We start from the raw sequence: 12,341 nt of genomic DNA, 5'->3' as shown, positions 1-12,341 counted from the left end.
ATAATGGCACTGAAGCCACACAAGTGCGATAACAACCATCTATCTCTGCCTTCTTCGAAGAGATGCAATCGCTGGCGACTGGCATGTGTGAAAGGCATCAGTGTGATACGTCATGACATTCTGCCATTGGTGGGTCAGCAGTATTATATGTCGCTTCTAGCTTTTGTGAGAAGAGGTAAAATAACACCAGGAAGTGCTGTTGGTACTGTGGCAAAAACTGAATAGGACAGGTGAACTGCTCATAGCGCACAGAGTTATTCAATCATATGAGTTGCGAAACTCCCAATAGCCTCCATGTATCAAAATCCAGACACGCCATTCGCCCATATGGCGGGAGTATTGGGCATGAGGAAATACCGTAATGCCACCATGCGAAGGCATCCCTGTGACGTGCGTGGTTGGATTGCTCTGCCGCCCTCCCGCACGCAGTCCGCAGCGGCTTTTGTGTCTCTTTTTTATTGTTATTCTTGTGGTGCTTCACTCAACAAGATCAGTAAAATATCGTTGGAGCTTTTCTCTGACTTTACGAAGGGCTAAATAACTGCCCCGGAAAAGCGTCATACTTCTCATATTGCCTGACTGCCGGCGTCGTCTGCTATGGCCACCAAAATGAAAACCACGGGGGCCGAGTGCGCTACTTTCTGTTAAGGGTAACAACTCATTCCATGCTGAATTGAAACAGGAAATGGGTATTAATGGTGAAGAAACTTATCTTTGCTGCAAGAAATGTACTAAACCACTCTATTTCATTCATTGTATGTTTTCATCTAAAGATGGGCCGCGGTTTACATGACAAGCATGGGCAAATTTACATTTTTGTTTAGCGCACATAGCCCCACGAAGCACAGCACAAGCTAATTCCTCGCTTTGTGGGAAGCAGGACAGCATTCTCATGGCCACAGTGGTCTAGTGGCTAAGGTACTCAGCTGCTGACCCGCAGGTCACGGCATCGAATCCTGGCTGCGGCGGCTGCATTTCCGATGAAGGTGGAAATGTTGTAGGCCCGTGTGCTCAGATTTGGGTGCATGTTAAAGAACCCCAGGTGGTCGAAGTTTTCGAAGCACTCCACTACGGCGTCTATCATGATCATATGGTGGTTTTGGGATGTTAAACCCCATATATCAATCAATTCTTACGACTACAGCCTGTCTGTTATGATGGTGGGCGAACGTGAGAATCACGCACGTGTGCACCTTATTCAGACTTTAACTTTTTTCTGTGACGCGATCCTAATATTTATTGCTCTAATTTTCTACGGTGGTCACACATTGCACATTCGGTCGCCATTGATCCACACATGGGTGAAAATAAATTATGAATGATTAGTTCAATTCCAGAGATTCTAACAAGGGGTAAATCGTGATAAAAAAATGTGATCAGCCAGCCATATCATTTTGCGCCCTTTAATGAGCATACTGCGAGGTATTGCGTACCGTGATCTAAACAACGATTTCATGTTTCAGCGAAACTGCCAGTGTCCAGTTTTTTTTTTTTTTCTTTTTTTTTACAACTTTATTCATAAGCTGTGGGGTATCTCGTGCACCTCTTAGATGATGAATCCGTTTTCGAAGCTGACCCCGTTTTCGCCTGTAGATCAAAACAACATTCGGAAGAAGTGACAGTGTCTATGAACCTGTTCTGCAGCAGATGTTATTATCTATAAGCGAGGAACCCTGTGAGCTGAAGACGACAGGGGCGTTGGCAGGCATTTTTTTAGGGGCGAAGCTCCTTAGGGCGTGGGCTGTGCGTCCCCTGTAGCCTGTATGTAGCCACCTCTAGTTTAGTTCTTGCAGTGTTCACTAGATGGCGGTACTGTCCCCTGTATGTAGCCACCTCTAGTTTAGTTCTTGCAGTGTTCACTAGATGGCGGTACCGTCTCCTGTATGTAGCCACCTCTCGTTTAGTTCTTGTAGTGTTTACTAGATGGTGGTACTTGTAGCTGATGATGAAAAGATGCAAGATGTTATAAACTAGAAAGCGGTACTTGTAGTTGATGAAAGACGCGAGATCTTATAAAATAGGAATGATGTCACATATGGCGCGTGTCATTGGTTGAAGGCAATCGTTCGATTTAGTGCGGCGACGTACGCTAGGGGGAGCGTTGTAATAAAATCCGTTCGCTGTTGGCGCGCGCTCGGAGTCGCCGGATGGATAAGGCTGCACAGCGGAGAGAGCGCAAGGCGGCAGCAGCGCGCGCTCGCAGACAGAATCCCGATGTGCGAGCGCGCGAGGCAAGGGACATCGCAAGCCATCCATCGTCTAAGAACAAATAAAAGTTGATTTGTGTATATACACACACAGCGTTTCTCACGTCTTTACATGATGATCGACTGGGCGAATTACACGGAAGATTCACAGTTTACCGATGAATCCCTCTGGAGCTTCGCCCATTCATCATCATTCACCCTGTGAATATGCCGTAATTTTTTTTTTTAGTTGGGGCACCACCTTGAGTGGACATTGGCCCGGGCAGGCAGATGTGGTAGATCGTTATTTTCGGCACTATACACCGTGGGGAAAATGGGGGGGGGGGGGGGGGGGAACTGGCTTGGTGTGCCACTCCATGGCTATGCTACTGGTGGATGGAAACCTGTGTGTTCAGCTACACACATAGAGACGAACAGCCGGGGAGGAGGGAGGGAGTGGCATAGACTGGGGTTGCGTTACCTTGGCTAGACTGAAGCGGTACATGTATGATGTAAGGAAAAAGGCTTCATCCAACGTGCTGGCCGAACACACAGAAACAACTGGCCATGAAATAGACCAGTATAGTATAAAATTAATGAAAATAAAGGGAAAATAATTAAATTTCTAATCTATATCTTGACTCTATGACAATTCATACAACGACGCACATTCTTGAACGTATAATGACGACAACTTCCCTCACATGTACATATCTGTGTGCTACTTTAAAATATACATAATCGGACTGTTTACCGATTCATTTTTCATTGTAAACGAGATTCCCGCTCGGAAACTGAAATGATCTGCTTTTATGTGAGCATTCATGGTTGGTGCTCACTTTAACCCCATAGGCTTGAAGTAACAACCACAACAAAAGAGAAAGAGAAACGTGAAAGTGGCACAGACAATTGCGGTGACAGTACCCTCACGTACGTGATGCACTTTGCCACGCCGCTGGTAACATTTACTGCAACTTTTTCAATTGTGTAGTCTGCAGAAGTTCGCACACATGAAGCCAGAACAAAACAACGCTGTTCAAAAATGAAAGCACCGCAAAGCTGCAGTAAAAATAACGCATCGAATCGTCAGCCTTTCTTCGCCAGAGCGAGGCAAGATCACGTGATCCAACCATGCATGTCACAGCGATTGCAGCGCTCGCTCCTCCAGTGGTGGGCCTGGCGCCCAATAGAGATTTTCGCACACCAAACGAACTATTAAACGCATTATTTTGTGTTTTGTGTTGTTGCTCCCAGATGACTCGACAGTCTGCTGATTCCCGCAGGATCGGCCACTTGCGTGTCCAGGTTTTGGAAAGCAGTTTTATATCTGGTATGATTGAGTAGCTCTGGATAGGTACATGCTTAATGTCAAGCCTTTACGACCCCACGGCAGCAACAGAGGTGCACATCAATGGTGTCGGTCTTTGTGCGGTTCTTGTACAGTGAAAGCCTGCGTAATAAATGTTGATCTTCAGCACTCTCAGTTCGGTTTTTAGTCAGCATAAAAGTCATATTTCAGTTGTTTATATGCTGAGTGCTCCTGAGTATGTATGACACAATTTTGCTATATAATTTTGTGATAAGACATGCTTGCCTAGCATATTGGTGTGCCTAAGCATGCTAGAATCGATTTAAATAAAGCTCCCTAATATTTACTGTTTGAGATGTTTGAAATTTTAAACCTAGGTGGTGCTGCTGCGGGATCTGCGAAACTTGGGCTTCACTGGCAGCTTTCACTTAAAAAACCAGCTAGGCCAAGGAAAGGACTGTCAGCAGCAGAGTGATGCCTTGGATGCCTTAGTGCTTGAAGTTCAAGGCGCTGGTGGGGCTTTTGATGTTCTTGCCACAGAAGAAAATACATTGGTGGGCTTCTTCTACCAAGACCGTTTTATGCGCGAAGCCTACCAAAACTACCCAGAGGTAGGTTTCATATTCAGTGTGAATATCGTTTATGAGTATTCCGAATCCCTGCTGGTTGCATGCTATCCTAATGCACATTTGAAAGAGCAAACAAATACAGTTGAACCTCAATATACTTGACACTGTTGGTAAAATTGGCACATTTCTTTTTACATTAAAATTTGACCTGTTTTGCAAAGTTTAGTCAGTGATGATTCCTTTTATATATGTGGGAAAGGAACAGTAAATATGTCTAAATAATCGTGCAACCTGAGCGCTCACAACTACATTTGTGGCTCGGGGCTACAACGGCAAAGTCCGTATCACGGCGAGAACTGATTTTTTTTCGACCCAGTTTCTTCTGGCGCGGCCAGAAGCTTACCCTTCTCAGTGTTCCCAGCTGCGGTAGTTACTCCCAAAAGCACGTAGTTATTTTAGAAGCAGTATTTTAGATTTGAAAGGCTCTGAACATCGATGTGCCTTTTTGTCTAGAAATGCTGAGAATTGATAGCAATGCTGGTAGCCCTTCTAGCGACTTGTGTTTGCTGTCATTGTTCTGCTTTCGCAGAAGTTCGTGTGACTGTGCTTATTCACATTCATTCTGAGCTTTACAACAATTTTTGAAAAGTAACAAGCCATTACATTGAGACGATGTGGCTTTGTACACATTCCCTGTATTTGTACCGCGTTGCGTGTGCCTGTGCACAAGGTTGATGCGCCTGTTTCGTGGATTACTTGTCCTATCGTTGTTACTCTCTCGATACGCGAGCCAAGCCAAGTCACTCAAAATGTCATTGCGCGTCATTTCCGAGGCAAAGTGTCCGTAAAAAAACCACGATACTCCAAAATCTCAGCGACCTAAAAACTGCGTATAGCGTTTTATGAGCACGCAGAAAAGTTTTTCAAGACGCGCTACTAGCATGGGATTATTATGTCATGCAAAGGCAGCGACACTTTATTGCACACTACTAACATAGGCCTATAAGTACATTTTTATGGAGTAATATCTTGTACTATAAAGAAACAAACAATATTTTAATACTAACAAGAAAATTGTTGATTGCTTACACTAGTTTACGGTCATGTGACAGGGCACATTGGATAATTGAAGTTTCTGCCATCAGGTAGCGCCACAGGCTATTCTCGCGAATTGCAATGAAGAAATAAAAATATAACATCACTTCTCACGAGAAAAACTGGGTTGGTTTGAGTCACTACGAGGGACAATCTTTCCATCCATGCAGTCATTTCATTTCATGTTCTGGACAGTTGTTGGTCCCTTTAAAAGGGATACTGGCTCAATTAACAGTGGTAATCTGTGTGAGGGGAGCTCACTGCCATGTCTTGGCTGCATAACTTCCAGAATTGGCAAGAGTGGTATGACATGATTGTAATCTGTGCTTGCTGAACTGAACCATTGCCTTGAGCATTTCTAGCTTTGGAATAACTGTTTCATTTAACATAAGTAGTGTATTCCTTAAATGACTCTGACTGATCTTGCAACCATTCTACAGGTTGTCTTTGTGGACGTTGTATACAAGACACAGGGCAAAGGGCCTCTGTTAATTCTGGCTGTGGAGGACTCCAATGGGGAGACAGAGGTTGTGGGTTTCGCCTTGTGTGTTGCCTCGGACAACATCACTATACGGTTGGTGCTAGAGCGTTTTGTGCTCCACGTGGGTGCTGATGCAGTCGACCGGACACTGACAGTCATGACTGACCGAGAAATGGTTGAGCGGGGATTGCTTCGCGACATGTTCCCCAATGCTACCGAGGTCATCTGCTTGTACCAGGTCAGTCACTCATGCATTTTCCTGACGTACGTACGAATGTTCAAAGCACAGTCGCAGACTGGGACAACCGAGTCATATTGCACAAGCACTTGCATGTAACCTTTGTGTGTGTTCATAGCCATTACCATTACCAGTATGTCTCACTAAGGATACCAATGCTGAACATTGAAAAAGTTTCCTGATAGGTCATACTGTTTCAGCAATATTGCATCTTTTTGTGATACAAGAGCCGTGTACTACTATATCACTCATGTCATAGCACTTAGGTGAACTATAAGAAATAACTTCCTCCAAAAAGTTGCATTGATGCAGGGGCGTCTGCGTAAGCAGGCGTTTGGTGTGTAGCAACACCACGGAGCCGAGCTCACGGGGGGGGTTCTCACCAGAGAAGGATTGGCCACCCTGGTGCAGTATCTGGCCACTACCTCCTACATGCAAATGTCAATTAACTCACGGCCCTCAGGCACCAGCAGCTGCGCAGCAACTGACCACGGTGGCGGTCAGATCTGTAACGCAGCAGAGGGTGCTAAGAATCTCTGGATCCGGACAGGCCGCCATTGGAACCTGAATTTGGCAACGTTTAACGCTAGAACCTTATCTAGTGAGGCATGTCTAGCTGTACCATTCGAGGAGCTAGAGGGTGTTAAATGGGATATAATAGGGCTCAGTGAGATTAGGAGGACAGATGAGGCCTATACGGTGCTACAGAATGGGCACGTCCTTTGCTATCGGGGCTTGGCTGACAGAAGAGAACTGGGAGTGGGGTTCCTAATTCACAGAAACATAGCTGGCAACATAGAGGAATACTATAGCATTAATGGAAGGGTGGTAGGTATCGTAATTAAACTGAATAAGAGATACAAGATGAAGGAGTGGGGTTCCTAATTCACAGAAACATAGCTGGCAACATAGAGGAATACTATAGCATTAATGGAAGGGTGGTAGGTATCGTAATTAAACTGAATAAGAGATACAAGATGAAGGTGGTACAGGCTTACGCGCCTACATCCAGCCATGATGACGCTTCAGTTGAAAGCTTCTATGAAGACGTGGAATCGGCAATGAGTAAGGTAAAAACACAGTATACTATACTGATGGGAGACTTTAATGCAAAGGTAGAGAAAAAGCAGGCTGGAGACCAAGCAGTAGGAGAGTATGGAATCGGTACTAGAAATGCCAGAGGAGAGCTACTAGTAGAATTTGCAGAACACAATAATTTACAGATTTTGAATATCTTCTACCGAAAACGAGAAAACCATATGTGGACATGGAAGAGCCGCAATGGCGAAAATAAGAACAAAATAGACTTTATAATGAGTGCACACCGAGGCATCGTGCAGGATGTGGAAGTGGTTTGCAAGGAACGATGCAGTGACCATAGAATGGTACGGTCCCGAATTCGCCTAGACTTGAAGAAGGAACGACAGAAACTGATACGCAAGAAGCCAATCAATGAGCTAGCACTGAGAGGGAAAGTACAGGAATTCAGAGACTCGCTTCAGAACAGGTACTTGGCTCTTATTGAGGAAACCAACCTTGGCGTAGATACAATGAAGGATAATCGGACGAGTATCATTACGGAGTATGCAGTGGAAGTTGGAGGCACGGTAGTTAGACAGGAGACTGGCAAGCTTTCCCAGGAAACGAAGAATCTCATTAAGAAGCCTGAAGCATGAATGTTTGAAGACAACAGACAAAATAGAACTCTCAGAGCTTTCAAAGTTGATTAGTAAGCATGAGGTATTTGATGTAAGAAGGTATGAAATGGAGATAATTGAACACGCTCTGAAAAACTGAGGAAGCGTCAAAGCAGTGAAGAGGAAACTTGGGATAGGCAAAAATTGGATGTATGCACTAAGGGACAAAGAAGGCAAAATAACTATCAATATGGATAGCATAGTTAAAATAGCAGAGGAGTTTACGGAGATCTGTACAGTAGCCAGGACAACCACGACCAAGAACTAGCAGTAACCCAGATGACACCCCACCAGTCGTGAAGAAGTCAGAAAAGCCTTGGAGAGCATGCAAAGAGGCAGAGCTGCTGGTGAGAATCAGGTAACATCAGATATGCTGAAAGATGCAGGACAGACTGTGTTAGAAAAACTTGCCACCTTGTTTACGAGGTGTCTCCTGATGGGAAGAGTACCAGAGTTTTGGAAGAATGCTAACATCATCTTAATACATAATAAAGGAGATGACAAGGACTTGAAGAATTACAGGCCTATCAGCTTGCTCTCTGTAGTATATAAGCTATTTGCAAAAGTAATTGCTAACAGAGTTAAGAAAACATTAGAATTCAATCAACCAAAGAAACAAGCAGGATTTTGAACAGGCTACTCAACAATCGACCACATTTTATACTATCAATCAGGTAATAGAGAAATGCTCAGAATATAACCAACCACTATACATAGCCTTCATAGATTACGAGAAGGCGTTTGATTCAGTAGAAATATCAGCAGTCATGCAGACACCGCTGAATCAAGGTGTCGATGAAGCATAAACATCTTGGAAGAAATCTACAGGGGATCAACTGTACCATAGTGCTTCATAAAAAAAGCAACAGATTACCAATCAAGAAGTGTGTGAGGCAGAGGGATACAATCTCCCCAATATTATTTACCATGTGCTTACAGGAGGTTTTCAAAGGCCTAGAATGGGAACAGTTAAAAATAAGAGTTAATGAAGAGTACCTTAGTAACCTGCGCTTCGCCGATGACATTGCATTGCTGAGTAACTCAGGGGACGAATTGCAACTCATGATTATGGAGTTAGACAAGGAGAGCAGAAAGGTGGGTCTTAAAATTAATCTGCAGAAAATGAAAGCACTATACAACAACCCCAGAAGAGAGCAGCGCTTTGAGATAGGTAATAGTCCACTTGAAGTTGTAAAAGACTATGTCTACTTAGGGCAGGTAATAACCGCGGAGCCGAACCACGTGATTGGAGTAACTAAAAGAATAAGATTGGGGTGGAGCACGTTTTGCAAGCACTCAAATTATGACAGGTAGATTGCCACTATCCTTCAAGAGGAAGGTATATAACAGCTGTATTCTGCCGGTACTTAGCTACAGAGCAGAAACCTGGAGACTTACAAAGAGGGTTCAGCTTAAATTGAGGACAACGCAGTGAGTAATGGAAAGAAAAATAGTAGGTGTAACCTTAAGAGACAAGAAGAGAGCAGAGTGGATTAGGGAACAAATGGGGGTTAAGGATATTATAGTTGAAATTAAGAAGAGGAAATGGACGTGGGCCGGGCATGTAGCGTGTAGACAGGACAATCACTGGTCGTTAAGGGGAACTAACTGGATTCCCAGGGAAGGCAAGAGGGTTAGGTGCAGACAGAAGGTTAGGTGGGCAGATGAGATTAAGAAGTTTGCGGGTATAAGTTGGCAGCAGCAAGCACAGGACCGAGTTAACTGGCAGTACATGGGAGAGGCCTTTGTTCTGCAGTGGACGTAGTGAGGCTGATGATGATGATGGTGAACAAGAAGAAAAAAAAGCTAAATGTGCAAAGCTATCTTCTCGAGTTGATCATTTATTTTTCCCTGCAGCCTTAGGGTTTCTTGGCATCTTAGTGTATTCAAATATTATAACCAAGCTTGTACATGGAGGTGTGTAGCCACATCAATGATTGCTCCATTCATGGACTTTGTGACCTTGACTGTGCTATTGGTTACAGTACAATTTTTTGGCAACAGGAGAAATTGTGGGGGGGGGGGGGGGTATTGCACATTTGCAGTGTGCTAGCGTTAACGTAATTAAACCATTTTTGAGATAATCCTTATGTATTCCTTCATTTTTTGTGCATTCAGTCTTCGCAACATTTCCTGTGTCCCGTTTGCAAATATTGAGAAACTTTTGTCTTGCAGTATTTTATGGCTATGTAAATCTCACATTGATGCTTAATGAGCTACTTAATTTTAAAATTCAGTACATCTGTGTGTAATGAAAAAGTTTAGTGACTTGTTTGGGTTTCAAGAAAGTCCTTGAGACCCTTCAAAATCTTTGAACCTGAAATTAATCTTCAAGTCTTCGCATAAAGGTCGTGATATTGTTTTCATTCCTTTTAAACCCTTGAAGTTCCAACCAAAAAATGAAACTTCCGATGATTTTTCTTCATTCAACATTGAATTGAGGAGGAGTTCTATGACTTCTTTTTTTTTTTTTTTTTTTTGCCCAAAGTTGAAATACACAATCTGTGCCCATGTTTTATTCGCAAAGGTTGCTCAAGGTTTGCCAAGCATGCATTTTTTAGCTTTATGTTTCTTCTATGACTGCTGTTTAAGGAAACAAATAAATTTCACACTATTTGACTGTGGCTAAACTCTGTGGGCTTCTTCAAAGTATTTTGCTGTAGAACATCTAAAATGCTCCGACATTTGATAGCTTTGCACGTAGGCCATGCTTGGGGGGCAGGAGTTTACTGATGATGTGCTGGTAACTTTACTTGCTGCAGGTACTGCGTGCCTTTAGACGCCAGATGACTGCTGAGAAGATGGGCATAAGCCGCGAGGAGAAAGCCCGTGTGCTAGAGATCCTGCAGTGCATGTGCCATGCTCAAGATGACAATGCCTATAATGAGCTTTACCAAAAACTGGAGCACACTTGCTCAGCTACTGTGCTGGAACACTTTTCGTGCCACTGGCACGAGATTCGGTCCCAGTGGGTTCAGGGTCTTCAGGAGGTTCCTACATTAGGAAATCGTACAAACAAGCGTCTCGAATCTGTCAACCAGAAGGTGGGTTTCAAAAGTGTACTCAGGAGTTTGAAAGCAAAGCATGAGTAAGATAGACACGAAGAAACACTGCTCTACGTCACATGCACTGAATAATGACTCAAGTCAAGGCTGAATCAGAGCAAAAAGTTCCAGAAAAGAAAATGCCCAGTGTAAGATCATTCGATTGCAGTTTGACTTTGACTGAAGCGAGTCGTTTTATACTTGTTAGAAGGTGCAGTGCTATTGAGACAATGAAAAAAAAAATGGATCTCACAAGAATTACATGTATTAGTGTTTATTATGCAGATTTCTGTTTTTTTTGTGTGTCTGTGTTTCAGTCATGCCGTGCTTTTAAACGATTGTGAACTAATTTGGCCAAATGAAAAAGCTTTACTGCTTGAGTAGTGCTAAAGAACACATCACTTATGATTGGACAGTGAAAGCTCACCGATATAAACTCTGTTGATTCCAACCAAACACAATGGTATTACTGAACTACAAGAACAACATTGAACAACTTGTTATTTTATGTGCTCATCAGTTTTCTCACAGATTATCCAGAACACCTGCCACAGAATGGTTGTGTGCATGGATGGGTTTGGAGGAATTTCATGCCACCTCCTAGAATTTTGTATCCTTCACTTCTGATTACTTGCTAGCGTAGGCTGGCAAAAAAATTGTAGCTCACTCAGAGTCGCCAAGATTTTCCTCAACGAGGCTCTCTCAAACTCATACTCGCTGTACTTTTCCCCGACCGGACTCACTCGAATTCAAAATCCCCAACATATTACACCGCAGGACTCACTGAGACGAATCCGTTAGTCTGAATGAGTGTACTCATGAGTGTCCAGTGACATTCTTGAGGGGGGAGAAGTCAATCTCAGAGGGTGTGACCATCTCAGAATGTGTTAACGGGCTGCTTTTCACTTGGTTTTCGAAATGTGAGGCCACAGCGGACAGAGATACGTGGCGCCAACATCATAGGGGGTCGTCAGGAGGAGTGGCTAGAATGCAGTGGCAAGTTTCTCTGAATACACTCAAACCTCGTCATAATAAACCCAGATATAACGAAATACTGGTTATAACAAAGTAAATGAAAAATAGCCTTGCAAACGATATATTGTTAGAAATAAACCATTATAACGAATTTTTGGATATAACAAACCTATTTTCGTGTAAGATGCAACTTTGTTATAATGAGGCTTGAGTGTAATTTGTTCGAGAGTTTGTGTCGGGGAGACTAACCACTGCAGTGCATTTTGAATACGATTAGGTGAGCGCCGTAGTCTTGGATATCTGGTTGCAATGATCAAAAAACGAAGCGGGACATCGGTTTATGCCCGTTGGGGGTAATAGTCGATGTGGGTGGTTTTGCCAAAAGGGAGCATCTCGTGAATTCCTTTTCTTCTTGTTCAGAAGAAGGAGAGGGGGAATGTACACATTGTTTTTATGATTCGTTTGCAGCTGAATGGGAATGGGTACTTGGAAAGTGGGGGAGGGTTCATTGGGCATGGTGGAGTGGATGGTCGTGTGGTATAAATGCCATTTTCAACCAGACTTTGGCTCTTCTGTGAAGAAGAAGATGTGCCTGCAGCGAGCAGCATCGCCAACGCCCGGCTCTCTCTCGGCTCGTGCTTCGGTTCGTTGCTGTGCCGATCGCTGGACGGTTCTTCACGCTGTCTCGTCGCTGTCTTTAACGGCTAATAAACCTCCTCACATTTGGTGGAAGGTGCTGTTAATCCC

General features: G+C 43.6%; 1 protein-coding gene across 1 annotated transcript in view; it reads left to right on the top strand.

Moving 5' to 3' along the window:
• LOC119161287 (uncharacterized) overlaps positions 1 to 12,341 on the top strand; it is a 63,670-nt gene that overhangs the window by 29,935 nt on the left and 21,394 nt on the right. The window contains exons 5-7 of the mRNA XM_037413684.2: positions 3,873 to 4,106; positions 5,600 to 5,878; positions 10,338 to 10,619. Of these exons, the coding sequence (XP_037269581.1) occupies positions 3,873 to 4,106; positions 5,600 to 5,878; positions 10,338 to 10,619 (795 nt within the window). The remainder of the gene's footprint in view (positions 1 to 3,872; positions 4,107 to 5,599; positions 5,879 to 10,337; positions 10,620 to 12,341) is intronic.

The sequence above is a fragment of the Rhipicephalus microplus genome, chromosome X, assembly GCF_043290135.1.
Source record: "Rhipicephalus microplus isolate Deutch F79 chromosome X, USDA_Rmic, whole genome shotgun sequence".
NCBI lineage: Eukaryota > Metazoa > Arthropoda > Arachnida > Ixodida > Ixodidae > Rhipicephalus > Rhipicephalus microplus.
This window is presented reverse-complemented; position numbering and strand designations above follow the sequence as displayed.